The sequence below is a fragment of the Taudactylus pleione genome, unplaced genomic scaffold (assembly GCF_031769625.1).
Source record: "Taudactylus pleione unplaced genomic scaffold, aTauple2 ptg000280l, whole genome shotgun sequence".
Lineage (NCBI taxonomy): Eukaryota > Metazoa > Chordata > Amphibia > Anura > Myobatrachidae > Taudactylus > Taudactylus pleione.
The window spans coordinates 232,483-255,514 of NW_028284682.1; the positions used below are offsets into that span (position 1 = coordinate 232,483).

The window sequence follows — 23,032 nt, forward strand, 5'->3', positions numbered from 1 at the left end:
ACCCAGGAGTTGGGAAGTGATGGGGAATAATCAGACGATGACCTTCTCACAAAGAGCTGATAATGAGTCCATAAACCATGATCTGTTACGCTCCATTAAGTCTGGTGGGAAACATTTTAGGTATCGGTATACATTGAGTTCCACCAAAGAAATTATTGGTAAGGTGCCAAATGGTTATTGTGCTAAAATAATACAGCCAGAAACTTGCATGTACCAGATGGAAGACCCAGAAATAGGATTGTTTGCAAGGGAAATGTGCTTAATGATAATGATGCATACCATTCCTTATGTTCTCCCTGATAATGTATATTTCATCTGTGGAAGAAAAGCGTATAAATGTCTCTCCCCGAGTTCCGAAGGTTTGTGTTACCTGGGAAGGGTTGTCCCAGAAGTTATGACCCTCACACATGTTGAAATGCTGGGTATACATAAAAACACACCGTCACCATATCTTCACACACAATATGAACACAGAGGCAAAAGAAATATGATACCTGGTGACGTACATAAAGCCACTCAGTTAATCAGTGCGACAACTGGCTTTCAAGTTTTAGTCGCATTGGATCCCACCAGGATTGCTCGGGGTACATTAAATTTTAGATATATCCAGGAACTTGCTAAATTGATAGATAATATCACCGAGATGTACGATGACACATTCAGATATACAGGGAAAGAATTGCAAGCGTACAAGTAAGAACTGGTGCAACACAGGCTAGTGCTGAATTATTTAACTGCTGTTACTGGAGGGTATTGCGTAACATTGGCCACCCAATTTGGAGTAAAATGTTGCACCTATGTCACCAATGATACCAGCGACCCCAAGGAGGTGATAGACCGAAAGATGGATGAAATTCTGCAGCTAAAATGGGAGTTTCGTAAGAACCATAACGCTTCAGTGGCTGAAGTAGGGGAGAAGATAGAAGGATGGGTTTCATGGCTGAACCCAGTGAAATGGTTCTCAGGTGTAGGGGAATGGGTCCAGGAAGTGATCGCCAGCATAGGCAAATTCTTGATCCTTATACTAATTGTCATCATAATAATTGGCATATGTGTCCGGTGTGTTCCTATTGTGTTGAAGTGTGGAAAATGTAAAAATAGAGTAAAACGCAAGAACGAAACTATGATGGTGGTCAGTAATGACAATATGAATACCGAGGTAAATATAGAACTGCATTACAACCCTGAGCTAGGAAATACCATCATTTAATGTATTATATTTAGACATGCATAGAATGTATTATTGAAATGTTATTTTTAAAACACCTCAGATAATGTAAAGTCTAAATTCTCCTTCAAGACTGCTTTTATAAGACTGGTGCATTCCCACACCTTTCACATGATCTTCCAAGATCCGCGGTGTGCGTATAATAGTAGTTTTATGTCCCCATCCAGAGACACATTATTGATGGATTAAGAACCACCTTGTGCCATCCCACAATAACACTAAATAATATGTAAATGTAAGCCTAAATTAAATTCTAATAGCAGATTGTGATAGCATGTTGTTTGCTATCAAAGGGTGGACTGTCAAAGCTGAGTAATTGGCTGAGACAAGTTCAGTTTAGAATTGAATTGCGGCGACGCCATCTTGCGACTGGCCGCAAGACGCCATCTTGAAAATGAGATCGCAAGATGCCATTTTGCGAATGGCCGCCTAAGCGCCATTTTAGATAAACTCACACTTTAGTACATGTGGCGATAATACTATTAGCACCATGCGATTGCATCTCCCATCATTTCTCATATACACGATAATACGCATAATAGCGCTGTTAACTAGTCGCATATTAGCGAATGCACAAGACCCCGAATGAAAACACCGTTTAGTAGCTAAATGCGCTCGCATCCGCACCAAGTTAACTAGCGTCTTCATATCAAACCCAGTACACTCACATATTACATATTCACTTACAAGGTTCCATTAGCTTTAAGATATAAGATTTAAGTTTGTTCGGTTAATATAAATGCTGTGAAATAAATATATTTGGTAACTAAGGTTTTATACATGCTAAGAAAGCCGTGTTTGGTTTTGTACTGATGCGTACTCTTTCCACAGTATTCCGGTGTAATCGGTGGGGAGATCGCATCATGCATTCTCGAGTTATGGATCGCAGAGACTTCAAGCAACAAAATGTATTAACTGTTAGGATGTTACAGGGGGCGGGAAGGGAGAGACCCCCAGCTGTTAGAGGCAGGGAGAGTCTATTTGAACCAGCCTGTTAAATGCTCCGTAACAGATGGATACCCCTTGGGAACCAATAGCATCAGCAACAAACGTCTCTATTGTTTTACCTATTCCTGGGGGGGTATAAATATGTGTGCTCCAATACTGGGTTTTGGTCTTCGTGCCGAATGCTGATAGATGAGGGGTTTCTTGCTGATGCCTAGCACCTGGTACCGGAAGCGCTGCGTATGTATACTGTACTTGGGTCTGTATAATTCCTTTTGCGCCTAAATTGTGTCTGGATCAATTGTGTGTAACTGTCTGAACTTTTACTTGAATAATACTTTGTGCTTTGGAACCACAGATTCCAGGTCTAAGTATTTACTGTATGACTGCGTACGCAAATTAGCGTTATCCTTAGAAGGTATAGGCAGGATATTAGAAGGTATAGGAAAGTGTGTATAGAGGTTCTGATCCAGTATCGTTACTACGGACGCACAAATTTCTCTGAAAATCTCCCCATCCTGCCCACTTCACTAGGAAGTGGGTGGGATTCAGGAGATTTGCCTACTCTTTCGGGGGTTGCGGGGGGGGTACCCGAAACATCAAGAGCCTCCCACAACTCCCGGGAGAGTAGACAAGTATGATTTAGTGCCTTCATTATGTCATTGTTTCCCTGTTATCTATCTAAAGATATATGTGCGCTATTTTAATAACTGGTAGAACATAAATAAATAACTGGCTATCTGCATTAACCAGCTATATGCACCTATGCCTGTCCTCTACACTCCTTCCCTCCATTCACTGCCTCTGGTTTTCTATGTATAATGCTACATTGTGGGTTTCTAGCTGCTTGCTCCTTTTTCCTATACCTCATGGTTTTTGAATCTGTTGTCTAATGTGACATGGGTATTAGGTATCATTGGGGGGATTTTGTTACCTGGGATGGGGTCCCTGTTTACCCATTCCTTGCAAGGGCCCCCTCCTCACTTTGAAGTCTTATGTGTATTCCCTCCTCTGCCCTGGCGATTGGTATCTATGTCGACAGTTGGCCTTGCGGCCTTTATTGCATTCGGGAATTCCATTACGCACGGGTCCCCTGGGAGGTATTGCTGTCCCCGGCGGTGGCTCTGGCCGGCGGGATTGGGGGTCTTCCCGTTCTGCTGGAGTGTCTGCGCCGGCGGCATTTGTGGTAACAGTGGTGTTCTGGGGGTGACAGGCGGGGCGTGACACTGGTGTTCCTTGTTTCCGGCTGACATTATACCGACAGCCGTCTTCCCGACTGTCATATCCCGGCGAGGGTGAAATGACCGGCGTCTAGATGTAGAAGCCGCTCATTTCACTGATGCCAGGAGACCGGCGCCTGCCATCCCGATCGAAGGGATGCCGGGCGCCGCCAGCGGACAGCTGCGGGGGGGGAGGGTTAGGTTTAGGTCTCCCGGGGGGGACTTAGGGTTAGGCACCCCCTCAGGAGGTTAGGGTTAGGCTAGGGGGAGGGAGGATTAGGGTTAGGCACCCCCAGGGGGAGGTTAGGGTTAGGTACCCCCCCGGGGGATTTAGGTTTAGGCAGCGGGGAAGGGGGGGTTAGGTTTAGGCACTTAAAGGGGGGATTAGGGTTAGGCACTTGGGGGGGGAGGTTAGGGTTAGGCACCCCTAAGGGTGGGTTAGGGGGGTAGGTTACTTCCTACTTACCTGGGGACGATCAGGATTTCCAGCGCTGTCGGGCTGCCGCTGCTGGGATCTGTTCCACTGTCAACCTGACGCTGTCGGGAATCGAACTGCCAGCCACGCAGCCGGCGGTATTACATAACGATTCCGCTTGGACATGGACACACTTCTAGTGGGGATGCTACTTTTCACTCAGGTCATGTAGTATGCGACTCTGTTAAATTCCTGTTTAACGGCAAACACTTACTATTTGCCATATGCCTTTATATTGGTGCCCTGCCATGCCTGGAGTTCAGCTATTGTTGTGGTCAGTTGAAGTGAGGGCCACTGGAGTGACATTATATGCTGTTAGATTGCGTTCCATCACTTCCTGGTGAAAGGGTTCAGGCAACGGGGAGTGTGCTGTTACCATGGCAGCCACTTCTCTCTCAGGACCTCATTCAGAGGCGCTCGCAAAATGCGAGCGCTCGCTCTGAATGAGGGCGGACGCATCTATTTTTCGGCCCGGCCTCCTGGCCGCTCGCTAGGCTGTGGGTTACCACCCACAGCTTTAGCGAGCGGCCAGGTAGATGATCACGACCATCGCTGCTTGGTAGGGTCTCGTCTGCCGCAAACCCCAGTGAGCTTTCGGCTCTAATAGAGCTGGAAGCTCAACACTGACATCACGAGTGATGTCAGTGGGACCGCCCCCCAAACGGCCGGTGTTCCGTTGGGAACGCCTCCGTTTGGCAAGCCACCCCCCCACCCCGCCTACAAAACGGTACAAGCTGTCGATCACCATCGGCAGCCACCCCTTTTGTAGTAAGCCCCGGAGTGAGAGAATTTCTCTCTCACTCCGAGGGTTGCGCATGCGCAGAGGGGCTGTTGCGCGTGCGCAGGGCCTCTACATCGACCGCTTATGAGCGCATTGGCGCTTGCGAGCCGGTCTGAATGAGACCCTCTGTTTCGCATTGTGGTGTAGTCTACTAGTGGACATTACTTTGAGCCATTTTGGTTTTCACTGATGCGTTTGCGCTTGCTGTTGCTTCAGGAGCAGTTTGCGCAGATTCAGCGCGTTCTTGTCGGGTCACGTTTTACCAAGTTGATAAAGATTTGTTACACACTATGCTTGGTTCGTGTTCCTGGCAGGGTTTTTGCTGCTGGCAGGGTGAGGGCCTATATCGATTTAATATTATTATACTGGGGCTATTGGGTGTTGGCAAATCATCTGTTTCCCACCTTCCCTGAGGCCTTGCGCCCAGATTTCCGATTCAGTTTGTGTCGGTTGCACCGCTTGAGAACTGAAGTTGTGGTTGTTGGGTTTCCCTGCGTTACTGTGCTAACTCTGGATTGGACGGGTGGCACTGACCTGGGCCTCTTGGTGGTCTGATATGCTGTTGAGGGTGCATGGTAGATGCATTGATGGATCTCTGGTCATGATCTTGCAGTTTCGTTGGGTCTTCCAGGATCGCATCGGCAGGTTTGATGTGGGGTTCGAGAGTATCAACACACCTTTGCTATGGTCTGAGGGCCTGATGATGTTGAACTGGTGCGGGTTGCTGTGTTCAAGGCCTAACCGACTGGGCCGTGATCATTGGGTTTCCTGTGTTGACTCCCGGTCTTGCCCGATGGCGTGGTCCTTGCCTGGTGTTTCCGGTTGAGCACACGTGGATGTTACTGATGGTTCCCTGGTCAATGTTTTTGTTTGGTTGGATCTTTCCATGCTGTATTTGGTTCCGTCGTGGTATGCTGTAGTTCGGGCTTTCCCTAGAGTTTATGCGCCCCCCCTCGTTTCCCAGGGTGGTTGACTACATTTATTCTCTCGCGGCCCTCCGGCTTCGGTGATAGTGGTGTTGGTGCACCATAGGTCCGCTGTTACACTATTCCAGTCACTGTCTGAGTTTCTTTGTTGTTTTACATTGGTATTTCTCTAAATTTATTAACTTGGGTTCTCGTCACCGTTATTGGTGGGGGGCCTCGAGGGATTTTGCCCTTTTTTTGCCCTGAACCATGGAGAATGATTGGCTGTGGTACTCCTGGCAGGTTTTTACCTCAGGCCAAGTTATCCCCACTCCCTCATTTCCCCCCCTCATTTCCCTCCTTGGCTAGGGATTATTATCTCCCTTATTTAGATGGGATGTTGTGGGAGGACTTTGGAATATATGCCATTTTGGGTTCAGGGAGCATTATTTTAGTGTAAGGGGCTTGTCCATACACCAGGTAGATTTCACCCTCTTGGGGTCAGAAGCACAGGCTGTCTGGTTGGTGTTAGATGGTGTATTGGTACGGGGGGCTTAGACCCTACTGCTGGCTGTTGAGAAGGGCAATTGGCCCTACCAGTGTGTTTGTGGGATCCTAATTACTTATCGTTGAGAAGGCTAATTGGCCCTGCTAGTTTGGGGTCTCTCTTTACTTGGTTACTGTCCAGATGGCTCAGTGGGTTAGTGTGATTTTGCAATAGCTTTATACATGGGAAAGGCGTTGGTCTTGCTGGTGCGGTTTTGGTGTTCCTGTATACATGTTGCCAGATGGGGTCTATGTTACGGAAGTTGGGGTTCATCCATTTTTGGAGCGTTTTTTAGGGTTATAGATGGTTTAGTTTGAGTTTATGGTGGCAGGCTAGACTCCTGGTCGGTGCCTTGTGTGGCGGGAAAGAACTGTAGCCGGGAGATCTGTGAGCTGATTAATAGGTCACTCCCCTTGATATACCTTTTGGCTGATTGTCCCTGCTGGGGTCAGCAGCCTTGGTTGGCCAACCGTACGTTGGAAAGTATGGGGGGAGTCTCATGTAACCTATAGACTTGCTGAGTGAATAATTGGCCCCTTTTCTAGTCATCTGATTTGGTAGTCACTGACTTCTGATGGCTGCTGTTTCTTTCGGCCGCCACCATACTTAAGTTATTGATTGATTGATAATTAATAAAAAGGCTGAGCAGTTTAAACGCCACATCTGTCTCCGTGTCATTATTATTAGAATAAGTTCATGTTTGGAAATGTTTATATATACATTATGTACTAGCGTCAATTGCCTATAAGGCGTTTAATGTTGCTGGTTTTAAAAAGCGCTTCACAGTAGATGAGTTCTAGTGAGGAATTGTAAATGTGTTTCCTGCCATTTGCTTGTGATTTTTAGCTTTTAGCCATATTAAATATTGTGCTGGTAGAGCCCCAATATGTTAGAGAAATAGGTCACGCGGCGTACTAAAACATGAAAAATCATAACCATTTCCTAACGCAATAGTGGGAAGGGCTGTACCGACACTTATTTGACCTACTCTTAAGACGCTTTTCATGCGTTCGTACATGTATCAAAAGTAGGGGTGTATCTAGGGGTCCAAGCGCCCCTGGCAATGTAATGTACTGGTACCCCCCTTATGCAGTGCCCCCAGTAGTAATCCCCCCTATGCTGCATTGCCCCCAGTAGTAGCCCCCCCTATACAGTGCCTCCAGTAGTAGTCCCCCCTATACACTGCCCCCAGTAGTAATCCCCCTATACTGCATTGCCCCCAGTAGTCCCCCCTATACAGTTCCCACAGTAGTAGCCACCCTATACAGTGCCCTCAATAGTAATCCCCCCTATGCTGCATTGCCCCCAGTAGTAGCCCCCCTATACATTGCCCCTAGTAGTAGCCCCCATATACAGTTCCCTCAGTAGTAGCCCCCAGTAGTAGTCCCCTATACAGTTCCCCCAGTTGTAGACCCTCTTATACAGTGCCCCCAGTAGTGGCCACCCCTATACAGTGCCCCCAGTAGTAGCCCCCAGTAGTAGTCCCCTATAAAGTGCCCCCAGTTGTGGACCCTCTTATACAGTGCCACCAGTAGTGGCCACCCCTATACAGTGCTCCCAGTAGTGGCCACCCCTATACAGTGCTCCCAGTAGTGGCCACCCCCCATAAATTGCCCCCAGTAGTGGCCACCCCTATACAGTAGCGGACACCCCCCCATAAAGTGCCCCAGTAGCGGACACCCCCTATTTCAGTGCCCACCTTGTAGTACCAGACTTACACACACACACACAAAGAACCCCCCAAAAATTCAACTTACCTGGTCCCCGCTCCTGACGCGACCGCTGCTGCCCGAGTCCCGGCCCGCTCTTCTCCTGCATGGGAGAGACATGACGTATGACTTCTCTCCCATCACACGCTGCGGGGGGAGCCGGAACACGGAGCTCATGAGTGAGCTCCAGCCGGCTCCCTCCACGGATGACGCAGCAGCTAATGACAGTCTGTCTGACTCTCATTGGCTGGCTGCTATTACACACACACAGCCACCGCTGGCGGCTGCGTGTTTGTAAACTGTGTAGGGCAGACCGCTCTCACTGCGGTCTGCGCTACACTTGTGGGGCCGAGGAACTTGTCCACCCCTTGGCTAGTGGTGGCACTGCCAGGCGACGCCCCCCCTTTGGTCGGCGCCCCTGGCGAGTGCCATCCTGGCCATTGGGTAGATACGCCCCTGATCAAAAGCATGAAGTAAATGGATAAGCTGAACTAGCCTGGAAGGTATTGGGCAGATCAGAAGATCACCTGGTCTTTATCTGCTGTCAATCTGCATTGTTCTCCTGGTAGCTGGAATCTGCATTGTTCTCCTGGTTACTGGAATCTGCTTCTATTTATGCCTCTGTTATATTTCACATCTCACACAGTAATTCTGCTGATCTTTGGTGCTAAACAGGAGCTGCTAATAGTGCAAAATAAGATTAGAAGTCCGAAGACAAAACCATTATTAGTAAAAACTTCATGACTGCACTTCAGTAAATTAAAGTTATCTAAAGGTTGGTTATTAGTTGGTTGGGTCGGGATCCCGTCTAAATCTAGACGCCTGTCATCATACCGACGCCGGGAGACCGGCGCCCGGCATCCCGATCGAAGGGGTGCTGGGCGCGGACAGCTGCGGAGGGGGAGGGTTAGGTTTTGGGCTAGCGGGGGGGACTTAGGGTTAGGCACCACCCCTGGAGGATAGGGTTAGGCTAGGGGGAGGGAGGGTTAGGCACCCCCGGGGGGGACTTAGGGTTAGGCACCCCCCAAGGGACTTAGGTTTAGGCGGCGGGGAAGGGGGGGTTAGGTTTAGGCACTTAGAGGGGGGATTAGGGTTAGGCACCCCTAAGGAGGGTTAGGGAAGGAATTAGGTTAGTCTATACTTACCTTAGGGACGCTCGGGATTTTCACCCATGTCGGGCAGCCGCTGTCGGGATTCTAACCACCAGACTTGCGTCCGCCGGTAAATCATACTGATTCCCTCCCCACGCAGCCTAACCCCTATCCCTAAACCTTACCCTCCCCCTAACCCTAATAATTACCGTTGGGATGTTGTCAGGATTCCGGCGCCGGTATCTTAACTACAACACGTATACTGTAAGGTCATTTTCTATTATTACTTAGGTTTTTGCAATGCAGCATTAATGGCAATAAGGTTGTGCATACATTTGTTGTAACTTTGTTATATTAAAGCATCACATACATGATATTCTTGTTTATTAGTGAAGAACTTGTGCGTGGAAATTGTTATACACAGCTATTGGTTTGTTGTATACAGTGTTGCTCAGCTCATTGTTCAGCATAAATGAAAGACCCTATTTAAATGTAATTAATTTTAGCTGTCTTAACTGTATATCTTCTGTAAAACGTGCTCACGAATGATTCTGGACAAACAATGAGCCCTTTTATTCTGTGTGTTTGCATTTATTAGCATGAATCGGAATTCCGAGTCAACTACTGATAATAATAACTTCTTAATAAAGTCAGAAATATACTGTAACCAGCAGCAACCAATCATGTTTTTGCTTTCTGTGTCTAAACTCTGCCAGAAAAAAAGTACTTTGAATTTGATTGGCTGCTGCGTTCACATCTTTGCCTATAGCTGCAAAAGTATTTTGTCAGATAATTAAAGTGGAGGCGGCCATTTTGTTGGCTGATCTAATACTCATGAATACTCACTCGTAACCAATGACATCACTGAGGCATGAGGTACAAACTGATTTAGGGCAACAAAGTCTATCTCCAACATGTAGACAAAAAGTAAACTTTGGGGCTGGTGTGGAACAGGGATGTGCAGCCCTGTCATACTCCTGAGATTTCATATAAAAATGATTAAAATAATACAAAGTAGATATTTATAACTTATAAACATCTTCTTTGTTTACTGTAATCATTTTTATAGTTAACACTCACCAGCTTTTTGGAGTTCCCTGGGATTGCAGGGAGACGAGAGATGAGGCAGCAACAGCTCAGCCTCGCTTCTGCATAGTCAGACACTGCTTGCAGAGCTGGGGGCGGGGCCACACCACGGGCATTAAACTGCTCAGAAAGAGAGCTAATAGAGTCTTGCCTCTGAGTATGTGGGGCGTGTCTTGAGCAGTGATGGACACCTTGGATGTGTCATGTGACCAGGAAGTGCACGGCAGTATTTAGAGATCGGAGCTCACTCAGCTCAGTCGGCAGCATCAAGAGGAGACACAGTGATGCAGGTAGGAGAATCAATGGACACTGAAGCTTAGGGTAATGAGGGGAGAGTTATAGTGAGTAAAGGGTGGGACAGGCTCCCAGCACTCAGACCTATCTCCATGTGTGCCTCCCCAGCCATTAACCTCACCGCATGTCACTGGTGTGGAATGAATATTACAGTTGCCATAGCGAAACTTGCATTAGTTTGTTTTGCGCATGCACAGAACAGCGGGTCGACGCATATGCGCCTGTGCAGATATGATTGATTGTGACAATTACACCAGGATAGTTGGAATGGGATGAGATGGCAACATTCTAATGTGGACTCTAAGGGCAACCGTGAGCACAAGTAGTTGTAAAAGCAGACGCATATGAAAAAGCCATATTACTTGTGGCTGCTCAGGGGGCAAGTGAAAATGGTGGCTGATGATAATGGTTGTCAGCATTCGTGGGCCGCTTGTGATTGGCTGTTTGTGAATGTTTTATAGACACCGATTGGTGAGGTCTTCGCCTCTCTAGCATAGATTACAGAGTTTTTGTAGTTTAATTGATGCCTAATAGTAAATGCATTTGTTGCACATAACAGCATTGGTTTACAATATGGCCGCAATTGGGACTTTTGTTTTTGCAAAATGCGCTTGTGGTAAACTAGATGCATTTGCTTCCGTTGCAGGCTATAACGAACCATCAGATGTGGGTGGAAGCAAGCTTCTTGTGCGCGTAATATAGGCTCCATATTCGGCATTAGGCTAAGATTCCATTGAAGGAGGTTGGCTCAGTACAGTTTATACATGTAGAGATATAATAAATGTCATTAATATAGCACATCTTTTATATTGCAAGCTCTCGCGAGGAGAGCGCCCTCTTTCCTTTTGTTTCATTCAGCCAATGAGTATAACCATTCCTTCCAATGTGATTATGTATAAATGTATTGTTGCTTTGCTCTGTATATTTGCTGTGTGCGGCACTGTAAAATTTGTGGCACCTTATAAATAAACGCTAATCATCATTTTAAAGATGAATACACGTTCTACTTTTAGATCCTGTTGTACGGTTATTTTATAGAGAGCGAGCAACTTTCCCCCCCCTATAAGCAGGAGATTGTGTCAGAAAATGAGAATACGCCATCGCCGAGGCTGAGAGTACTCATAGCTGTCTAGCGTAGTGTAAACTATGTACTACTTCCACACTGACACTCAGCAGCCTGCTCCAGCTCCAGTCTCCTATCCCCTGGGCTTTACAGGAAGGGAGGGGGGGGAGGGAACCATGCATCCAGTCTCAGCTGCCTGCTCTCACTTTCCCTTTAAATAAAGGTCCGGCCTCCTGCAACTGACACAGTTTCCCTTCCCCAGCCAATCAGGGCCCGAGCCGAGGCCTCTGTTTGCTACAAGTTTCCCATTGCTAGAAGGCAGAGCTGCAGACAGAGGGGCAGTGTGTGTGTGTGAGAGTGTGTGTGTGTGATAGGAGCGTGCATGGGTGAGGGGAAAGAGGTATGGGGAGCCTTGCACTACACACAGGGCAGGAGAGGCACCTACCATGAACTGAGGCCAGGGCTCCTGCCCTCTGAACACGAACACCGAGCCCATTACAGAGCTCCGCAACTTTGTTGCTTTTTCTATTTTTTTTCAAAAACTAACAGAACTTTTTTTTTTTTGTCATTTTTTCTTTTTTTTTTTTTAAAGTAAAAAAAACAAAAGAAGGGATTTTGTTTCTGCGTACGAATCAGGGAAAAACAAAAAAAGACTTAACGTGCCTAAAAGAAAGAAAGGAAAAAAAAAAAGATTACACGCCTGGCGTTTTTACAGCCCATATAGTTCCTTTCAGCCTTCCTCCTGTGTTAGCAGATTTGCGTGTGAGTGTGCTGTGTGTGTGTGTTGTGTTGTGTTAATGCGTCTTTAACCTATTCCTGGTCCTCCGGATTTGTACAATGCTGAAGGTTTTAACTAAGAAGCTGAGGAACCAGAGTTTGAGTGAGATTCAGCCCTATCAACTAAAGGTAAAGGAAAAAATAAATGTCAACTTTTTAAAAAAATATTTTTTATTTATTTTATTTTTTTAACGTTCTCTTGACGGTGCTGTCTTAGTAAATACTGCGTGTGTGCAAGTGTGCGTGTGTGGACTGAAAATCTCCTTGCTGTGCCATCATCCAGCTGTAATCAGCTGCTTTTCTGATCATCTGCTGAGTGCATTGCATTATTAATTCTGGGATATAATACCTCAGAGCCAGGGCAAGGGCTGGAAGCCCTGGGTCGCATGGTGAAAGAGGCCTGCGTGCTCTCGGCTGCTTTACAGTAAGCTTTCAGGATATTGCAAGACTGTGCAGGCCTCTCTAAGATCCTTTCCAGCTTAGATATTCTGCCTTCAATGCAAATCCCCCTAGTAGGCATGCATGGCCAAAAGTGAGCTTTCATGTTTGGTGCAGGACTGGAAATAAAAATAAAAAAAGTTTTATATGTCTTTCTAAAGAAGATATTTAACATACGTTAATGTTAAACTGTGACTAAATAAAGTAGAACTATTGTCTAACACTTTGCAACGGTATTCATTTTATTTCTTTCAGCTAATTGAATGCAACTGTATGTAACAATATGATGGGGGGGGTTAATTTGCTACTATTTGTTTGGAGAATATAACTGCTTTCCTCGTGTGTGTGTGCAAAAAAAATATACAATAATATATGGTTAATTGTGATGTGAAATTTAAAAGTTTTCAACACCAGGGGGCGCCTGGCTCTCAATAAGGAGGTAGGGGTCTTTCTTTCTCAATAGGTGTCTCACTTTAAGCAGGGATCATTCCAGGCTCTGTTAGGGGAAGGCAAAGAACTAATGAGAGAGAATCTCCAGGAATATCGCACGTAAGGAGCCCAAAGAAAGGTTTAAAGTGAAAGAGAGTATATATAATATATATATATATATATATATATATATATATATATATATATATATAGATATATATAATTTATTTTTTTTCACTTGACCTCTTTGCTGCTGGAGGTTGGATACGATTTTATTTTTGGACCCAAAAATCGGCACCGGTGTCTATTGGGTGTTTATTGGACCACAAGCTAACATCTGTTATTTTAACTTATTTGCAAATCTAAAAACGACATTTGCAGGAGCTAAGCAGGCCTGCATGTATATTGAGATGGGACGTGAGTAATGGGGTCTCTTTCCCCTATGCACACTATATTTCCCGTCAGCCAACCTATTGAAAGACAGTGTAAGGAACTGTTCTGGGATAACAAATCCCAATAAGGCTCACTTTAGGGAAGGTGCATGAACGCTTTATACAGATGCGAAAACAAAGTCTGACTTCTATGGGGTGAGATTGGGGAAGGCACACTTGGGAGGGAGATAGTTGGGGCCAGCGTTTTGCAGGGGACAAGGCAGCACTTTTCTCAGCACTAGGACTGGATATGCACCCAGAAGGTGTCGGTAAATGCTTGGAGAGGTTAGTGGAGTGTCACATCAGGGTACGGCAGTGACCCTGACGTTACACAGACTTTTATGAATTTTACATATTGTATCGACTTTAAAACCTTGAAACGCTTTCTCTGCGGGTGACCTCTGTCCCAGTTATCTGCTGCAAGCGTTTCCTGACCATATGTCCACTGTTTGCTTATGCAAACCTGTAACAATTGTGACACAAATGATATAATTCACTACTGAGCATAGGGCCTAACCAGTCACAGGCTGCCCTCCCCTGTGGGACTGCGATACGGCCACCCACAGGGTATATCATGAGTAAAACTCTTTGGAATGGATACAGTAGTTGTTGCTGACAGAATGATCACATTTTATTTGACATCATTCAGGGTTATGGACAGAAGTGATGATCCGGTAGAGTTTGCTTTACACAAACACATAAATACAGTCGGGATTTCCATTATATTTGGGTGCCAGTTGGCATCGGAGTCTCAGTCTTGGATATTAGCTGAATTCTCTGGATTGTGCTCTGCAGGAAAGTTCCCATTTACAGAAACACAGATCTAATAATTCCCACCACAATAAAAAGTCACATAACATGTTTTGATAAGCACCGCGAGTGTGTGTGTTTGCAGGGCCGTTGAGACAGCCAAGAGGCTCGGGTTCTTAAAAGGGTGTGGCCAAATCCCGAAGGTATGGCGATGCCCCCCCGTTAATCAATAACTGTGCCCCCCAGCCCTCTTGGTGCCCCTGTGTGTGTGTCTGGGGATTTCAAAAGCCAGCAATCTTTTGTAATGGGACCCATACGTCTAGCCTGTACCGGGGCACCCCTGTTTTGCCAACGCCACAGTCAGGGGGGGGGGGGGGAGAAATCCAACATGTTGAACAATGTCGAATCACTGATTCTGACCTGAAAATGGTTGGAATTGGTGAGTCAGGGTTTTAACGTGTTGAATTTCTGGCGATCATCGATTTCCCCTGATCAGCGTCGGCAGAATCGCGCAGTAGATGTATGGCCTGTATTATTTTTATAAAGTAATAACTCCTTGCATTACATGGAGCATGTAAGACATACTGTATCTACTTTTTATATACTGTAATCCAAAAAGTCCTGGAAGGGGTATGTGCAAGACGGAGGTGTAGGAGTGGGGTGCATCCAATAGAACCCCTGTAGCCCCTCCCCACAAGGAAATGCAGTGAGTCGCAGGACTATGATGACCCAGTTTACTGTGAAACGCGTCATGACTGCTCATGGCAAATTAATTGAAGAGGCAGGACCATGTGGGTTGGTGGAGAGTATGCAAATAGGTCTCATTCCCACTGGCATGGGCATAACTACTATAGGTGTAAGGGGTGCAGCTGCTATGGGGCCCAACTTCCTTGTCAAAGTTACATGTGTTATATATAATTTTTCACCATTGGGTGGTACATAGGGGCCCTTATAAACTTCTGCTATGGGCCCTTGACATACCTAGTTACACCCTTGTCCACTGGCATTTATCACATGCATTTTACCAGAGTTTTTAACACTAGTCAGTGATTAAAATTTTTTATTTAATTTATGAGCAATTAACAATTTTTCTTTTTATAAAAACCTGTTTTAATAAAATACTGCACTTATTTATATAGCGCACACATGTTCCTCAGTGTGTTTCAGAGAGTATGTCAGTCCCAGTGGAGCTTACAATCTATGGGGGTCATTCAGACCCGCTCGCGAGCAAATGACGCTCACAAGCGGGTCGATGTTTGCAGAATACGCATGCGCACAACGGAGGGAACTCCGTCGTGCGCATGCGCGAGACCCGGCGAGAAATACGACAACAAATACGTCGCTCGGGGTCTCGCACCAAAGGGGGCGTGCTGTCGATGGTGAGTGACAGCATGCCCCCTTTGGTGGGCGTGCCGGGGGCGTGGCGGCCAGACAGAGGCGTTCCCATGGGAACGCATACCGTCTGAGTCCGGCCCCACTGACATCAGTAATCACTCCTGGGCTTGCGGCAGCGAGACCCTACCGCAGGGTCTTGTCACAAGCCCGATGGTCGCGATGGTCAAAGACCATCGCGACCATCTTTTTGGCCGCTCGCATATGCTGTGGGTGGTCACCCACAGCTATGCGAGCGGCCAGGAGGTCGCTCCATTTTCAGGCAGGAGTGCAAATTCAGAGCGAGCGCTCTGGTCAGAGCGTTCAGCTCTGAATCAGGCCCTATATTCCCTATCACATGGACACACACAGTAGGGTCAGAAGCCAAATAACCTAGTAGCGTGTTTATGGATTGTGGGAGAAAACCAGAGCACTTGAAGTAACTCACCCAAACTTGGGGAGTACAAAATGTATTATTTATTATTTATTAACAGTTTCTTATATAGCACAGCATATTCCGTTGCGCTTTACAATTGTAAACATTAATAGAACAAAACTGGGTAATAACAGACAGATATATAGGTAGGAAGGCCCTATCCACATCGTCCATTGGTCAGGAGTTGAACTCATGACTTCAGCGCTGTGAAGCAGTAATGCGCGGGGGGAGGGATTCAATTACCAGTGGTAAATAACCGCTGGATAATTGTTCCCACTGGGCTATTGAATTAGCACTGAACTGCAGCTGCTGACAGCTATTATCGTGGATTTTATTTTGGGACCTCAGCAGGTTCTGAGAAAAAATCCACGAAAATAGCCTGTTCTCGTAATGATGACAGCGAAAACACATTGGGCGGGATGTACTAAAGGAAAAATGCGGTTAAAACCCATTTTCAGGTTTTTTTTACCGCATTTCCATATGTACTAAGCCCTGGCCACCCTTTAGAAGCCTATGGGCTTCTTACCGCACCCCGCTCCCGACGGTTCGCCGCCGCCTCACTACCCCGACGTCGCCCAGTGCTGGCCCCCACTCACCTGCACTCTATTGTCGCAGGTCTGCGCTCCTCCTGGGTCATCCGCCTCCTCCTCCTAACCTTTCGGGTGAAGGGAGGAGGAGGAGCCCGGGGCTTCCTGCACATGTGACCAGCAGGAAGCTCCCGGGGTTGGAGGGGACGGGGTCCCACGGAGACCCCGTCACCCGGCGTCGGCTATTACGCAAAGGGCAGCCATTATCGCAAGATCTGTCCTTTGCGATACTAATGGCATATGTTAGTACATATACGATTAGTAAGGTTGCGGTGACTGGCGGAATGGTCACCGCAACCTTAGTACATCCCGCCCATAAGTCAGTGAGCTTATCACGGATTCTATGTGTTTTCGTGCAAATCCCTATATTTTTTGGCATGAGAAAAACGGGATCTAATTGAATTGTGCGCTAAAAAAAAACGGTGAAAGGATAATTAAAAGCAAATGCAAAAAAAACCTCTTTTACTGGTGCGAAAAATTATTGGGGCTAATTGAATTCTCCCCTGACTCTCATACTTGCCCACTCTGGGGTTCTCCTTTCCGGGAGAACCCACAGAGAGGAGATGTAGATGACCACTTTGATGGCTAGGCTGGGCTCTTTACGTCATTAGACCATGTCTCCATTGTAGTAAAATGCTGCGAATTGCTGTGATGCGCGTCACTTTAGCCCTGCCCCCTTCCTATGGACCTGCAATTCCTATTATATTATCTCCCCATCCTGCCCGCGTCAGATCCACCCACATTTCCAGGGGTGCAGAGTACTGCCTGAAATATTGTGAGCCTCTCGCACCTTCCTGGTGAGTAGGTAAGTTTTACCTATAGTACTACAAAAGCCGTGCTGTCCATATTTGATCTGTGGAACATTTTTAATGAGGGGATTGATGAACCTATGCCAGCTTCTCTCAAAGGCCTCATTTATCAAAGCGTTTTATCATACGCAACAAGTTTTAAAACTTATTGCAAATAAATGGAGCTCAAGCCAATCAGCTCCCAACTGTCATTTTTCAAAAAGATGACACGTAGGACCTGATTGGCTGGAGCACCGTTATCATACACAATGAGTTTTAAAACCCGTTGCATGTGATAATTCTTGTGGATAAATGGGCCCTAAATTGTGGATTAAACTCATTACTGAGCTGGGGCCTAATGATTATAGTCTTAGGGGGAGATGTATCAAGCCTTGGAGAGATAAATACCCAATCAGTCAGCATCTAACTGTCATGTTACAGGCTGTTTTTGAAAAATGACAGTTAAGAGCTGATTGACTGATACTTTATCTATCACCATCTCTGTACAAGCTTCGATACATCTGTCGCTTACAATGAATAAGTAGGTAATAACTGTTATACAGTAGGTGGACCTATTTGTCAGGCTGCCACATAGACTAAATACTAAAAATAAACAAATAAAATCTTAGGCCCTGATTCAGAGCCGGACGCTCTGACCAGAGCGCTCGCTCTGAATCAGGGCCCACCTCCATAAATATGGAGCGTCCTCCTGGACGCTCGTATAGCTGTGGGTCACCACCCACAGCATATACGAGCGTGCAGGATGATGGCCGCGATGGTTTTGACCATCGCGACCATCGCCACTGCGAGCAGAAGCCTGCAGAAGCCTCCTTGGTTGAGTTTCTCAACCGCAAGGCCCGGAGTGATTTTGGCTCTATCAGAGCCAAAATCACTCCCACTGACATCACTAGTGATGTCAGTGGGGCCGGCTTCTGATGGTAGGCGTTCCCTTGGGAACGCCTCCGTCTGGGAGGCACGCCCCCGGCACGCCCACCAAAGGGGGCGTGCTGTCAATCAACATCGACAGCACGCCCCCTTTGATCAGACACTACGAGTGAAGGAAAGTCCTTCGCTCGTCGCGTCTCGCGCATGCGCACGACGGAGATCCGTCCGTCGTGTGCATGCGCAGTGCAGACCATCGACCCACTTGCGAGCGGACAGCCGCTCGCGAGTGGGTCTGAATCAGGCCCTTAATTCTCTAACGGCTCAAATATCCCTGCAGTGGTCCCCAGCCTCCCCCTTGTCAATTTATGGCTGCTAATGACACGTAGCAAAAATTCCAAAAAAACAGAAAAACTGTAACATTAAGATTCTTTATTCATTTTTATATTTACTAAATGTGAGTGTGGATGGACTTGTTAGGGAGTCATCCCGATTTTGTGCTTTAATGGCGATACGATGACATACGGTTATGTACTGTGATACATTTACACCACTGTAGCTGTTGGCTTGCAAGAAATTGGTTATTTTAATGTCTCATCATAACGTAGATGATATTTCAAAGAACTGAGGTATCGCGGCGGCCTATGGCTTCACAATTTGTGTTTAAAACAAAGTTCCATTGTGTCTTGGAATAGTAACCTACGACGACATGTTGAAATGTAGGAGAGAGAGTGCAGGACCTCTGGTTCTCACATACGATAAAAGGCCATTCACAATCCGCCCGTTGTTTATGACAGAATTCTCTGTTAAGAGTCCAGTGAGTTAGATAAAAAAACAAAAACATCTTTGTGAGGACAGTTACGGCGCTACTTGTGTAGTAAGGCAATCCTTGGAAAAGTTTTTGATTTGATAGTTATAGAGGCCTGATCCTGCCTGTCGCACGCACAGCGACCACAAATGCGATCGCCCAAGGCAGTCATGTTCACTACTGTATGCTAATCCCAGTCTCCATACGGCTTCATCCCGACGCTAAGTATTGGGGTTATGGGGAGGGTTAGGCACTAGGGGGCAGGTTAGGCACTAAGGGGAGATGGTTAGATTTAGGGTGCGCGGGGGGTTAGGTACTAGGGGGGAGGGTTATGTGTAGGCAATGGGGAGAGAGGGGTAGGGAGAGAGGGGGAGGGTTAGGATACATGGAATACATGCCGGCTTTTAGTCTGCCCCCCCTGGGAGAAGCCTGGGGAGAGGCATCAGTCAGGCAGTGAAGGGGGCGGGGCCGGACCATTCGCCGGACCAAATGATGCGATTTTAATAAAATAGTGTAATTAAGCCCCGCCCCTAATGACGGACCACGGATGTCAGGTAAGTTTCTCCCCATTCTGCTCCACTAGGAAGTGGGCGGGATGTGGGAGTGGGCCTACACTGCCGGGGGTGCGGGGGGTTACCCGAAAAAAAACGGAAGCCTTCTGAAACTTTCAGGAGTGTAGGCATATATGATTCAGGGGTATCAGTATGTTAACCCTGTCGGGATTCTGACCACTGGGATCCCGCGTGTCGGCATCCCGTACCCAACCCCATACAATTAGTAAGTAATAACAATATGGATATGACAAAGGCATATAAATAAATTGTCTCAAAAATGGCGCTAATCCAGTTTTACATATAAATATCACCAAATATACAAAGTGTGGAACCCAAAAGTAAAGTTACTTGGATGGTAACGTTGGCTTACTCTGTGGTTTTGATACAGCATCAGCCCATAAGACACGAGGGCTCCGTTTGCAGGCTCAGAGACCAGGGGGAGGTCTGGGTCTGTGTATTTGATCAGCCTCCATCTAACAAAGCATGTAGACTGTTACAGGAAATTCTTGCACATTATCTCTATACAGAACAGCATTTATTCATTCGGAAAAAAAAAAAAAAAAGTCTGTATTTGCAATGATAAATCTCGTATTCCCAGCTGTGCATTCTAGGCCTGTTCCAGTAACGCCTACAGTACTTAGGATTTGTGTGAATAGTTTTTCTTAAGGGCTTGAGTCTGTGTGCAGGATACAAGAGATTACCCAAAATCGTCCCCGCTCTCAGCCATGTCACCAGCAGCGAGGTGCGATTCCAAGGCCGCCAGTATAATCTGAGGTAAGAATGGAACGGGACAATAAGAGGTATAGGGCTCTATTTACTACAATCCGCATTTTGAATGCAGATTGTAGTGTGATATTACCGACTTACTAAAAATCCCTTGCAGGGACAAAGCTTGCGGTAAAGTTCTGCGCAGCGCCGTTTCCTGAAAATCTTTTTTTTTTTTTCGAAGGGGGCGTGGCCACACCTGCCGCGATTAGGCCATACCCCCTGTTGCCCGGGCCCGCTGCGGCTCTTGGCGGGCCTGATTACAATGATGGGAAATGCGATCTGATTACTAAAAATAAGTGATAATTAGGGGTTGGAGTAGAATTTTACGAATTCTACTCCAATTGCCCTTTAGTAACTTTAGGTGAAACTAAAATAATTTGAAAAGGGTGTGAAAACACCCTTTTTTCACTTTATTTTAGTAAAAATAATGATAATAAATAGAGCCCTAAGGAGAATGCCCAATTTACATCACTCATTAGGACTTCTCTATAAATGTACATACAGATTACAGACACTGGAGGTTGCCATTTTGTAAGCTTTGAGAATGCAATTTATCCTTCCATTAGGAACGCCATGCCTCATATTGATATCTTTAGTTACTAACTTAGGTCCACAAAATTCCTGCACCAGTAGGTTACATAATTGACCAAGAGGCATATTTATCAAACAGTAATTGCAGGATAACCAATGAAAATTGCTGTTTTTTTTTAAATATTCCACAGATACTAAGGATCCTAGAATTTATGTATGGAGGACTGCAGTAGATCCCCCATTTTCAATCCCAAAAGCAGCCCCCGTAGTTAAAATGCTGAATTAGCCAAGCACTCTAATGTGGTTACTAACGGCCATCTTGAGGAGACGTTAGCCATTTTAGCCTACGTGCTACATTCTGCAACGTTTACCGGGCCCTCCCCAGCAATGGTGTTTTAAGAAAGGAGAGGGCCCGTGTGCAGGCTCCGTGTGGTCCACCTCCTTTCTGGCAGCACAGTACACTCTGGATTGCTGCCAGAGTCTGCTGCGCATTTGCAGGTCTCCAGGAAAATGGCGACTGCGCCCTATTCCTGGGGACATCTCAAGTGCACATGCGCAAGTCACAGAGAAAATGGCCGCCGCTCCATTATACCCCGTGCGCACCCTGCACCCATTATAGATATGCCATTGATAATGACCCTTAGCCCGCAAGCCAAATATAGGTGCCACAGGGGCAGAGATGATGCTACCCCATAGGAATACTTGCTGACATCATGGCAGGGGTTTCCTGGGGAGGAAGCACCATCAAGTTAACCGTCCCACCCAAATCTCTTTCGTGAAGTGGACGCACAGCATGCTGTAGCGCCAGTTTTCCAGTAGACTTGCCTGTGACCCTAGGCCCGGAGTCCAGTGTGGCAGTTTTGCTAGCACACCCCTATTTACGGCCCTGAGAATGACCAATACCATAATCCCCGATTAGAAATTTCAACCACAAACTGACTGCACTCTAAACCACACCCACTGTAAGATGCAAAAAACCAGGACTGCTATGGCGTCTGAGAGCTACACACAACAGAGGCAGTCATTTGTAGGCGGAACCTCCACCGAACCAAAATTCACAAGGCATCATTGAAGCATATAGGGGCCTATTCATCAACACTAAAATAACGTTTTTAAGGACATTTTCCTTAAATAACGTTATTTTGGTATTCATGAACAGACTTAGCACAGGAGATATCACAGATATCTCCTTGCTAAGTTCCCCTGCGTTAATTTCCACACTCCCCATACATTAGTATGGGGATGTGGAAATTGTGGTATTCATCAAATTCCGAAAATTATCAATTTTCGGAAAATTTGATGCAGTTACTATTCGCCACTGTGAGGTGGCGAATAGCAGAATCGACTTACCTGTATCCGCGTGTGCAGGTCCCCCGACGAGTCCCTCTGGCGCTCTGCTCCATCCTCAGGCTCCGGAGGCTGGTCGGACATGTGTGCTCCCCAGCAGAGCACAAGAAAGTTTTTGTTTTCTAATCTGTCATGTGGTCTGCTGGGAAACCACATGACAGACCATCAGGACGGAGCCGGAGGCTGCTGCGCGGACAGGTAAGTCAGGGGGGGGGGGGGGGTCGGGGGGGTACACAAACTTAATGCATCTGTAGGCAGTGCTGCGCATGCGCTGGTTTTACAGATGTAACAGCGCATGTGCAGCACTGTTTCCAGAAGCGATAAGGTAGTGTAGGCAGGGAAAAGTATCTATTTCCCGAAAAGCTGTCATCGCAAAAATGACAGCTTTTCGGAATAGATACTTATGGAGAGGTGGAATGATGAATTCCACCTATAATTAGCTAGAACTCCATGAGAGTTCTAAAGCTAATTATCTCCAGAGAATTTTTAGGTTTAATGAATAGGCCCCTAAGACTTTATTCATGAGGCACTGATTGATGAATATTGGGTCCACCCACAATTTTTTTTTTTAAATAAATGTGATCTGTTGCTTTAAGTTCAGGATTTCCAGTATGAAATCTCCCCAATCTAATGGCCAAAAAATTTAAACCAGCATGCAGAACCTTTGTGTAAACCTTTGTGTAAATATTGGGATTTTACCTGACATGAAGTATATGATGAAGGATGGCAGGGAAAAATGTAACTTGTGTTGTGATCCTGAAAAATATGGCTTTTAATACAATGTACCCATT

At 46.3% G+C, this 23,032-nt stretch overlaps 1 protein-coding gene across 1 annotated transcript in view; it reads left to right on the forward strand.

The window, feature by feature from the left end:
* The first annotated feature begins 11,669 nt into the window (after positions 1–11,669).
* LOC148512599 (uncharacterized) overlaps positions 11,670–23,032 on the forward strand; it is a 130,303-nt gene continuing 118,940 nt past the window's right edge. Inside the window, exon 1 of the mRNA XM_088482020.1 lies at positions 11,670–12,250. Within this exon, the coding sequence (XP_088338146.1) occupies positions 12,182–12,250 (69 nt within the window). The 5' untranslated portion in view covers positions 11,670–12,181. The remainder of the gene's footprint in view (positions 12,251–23,032) is intronic.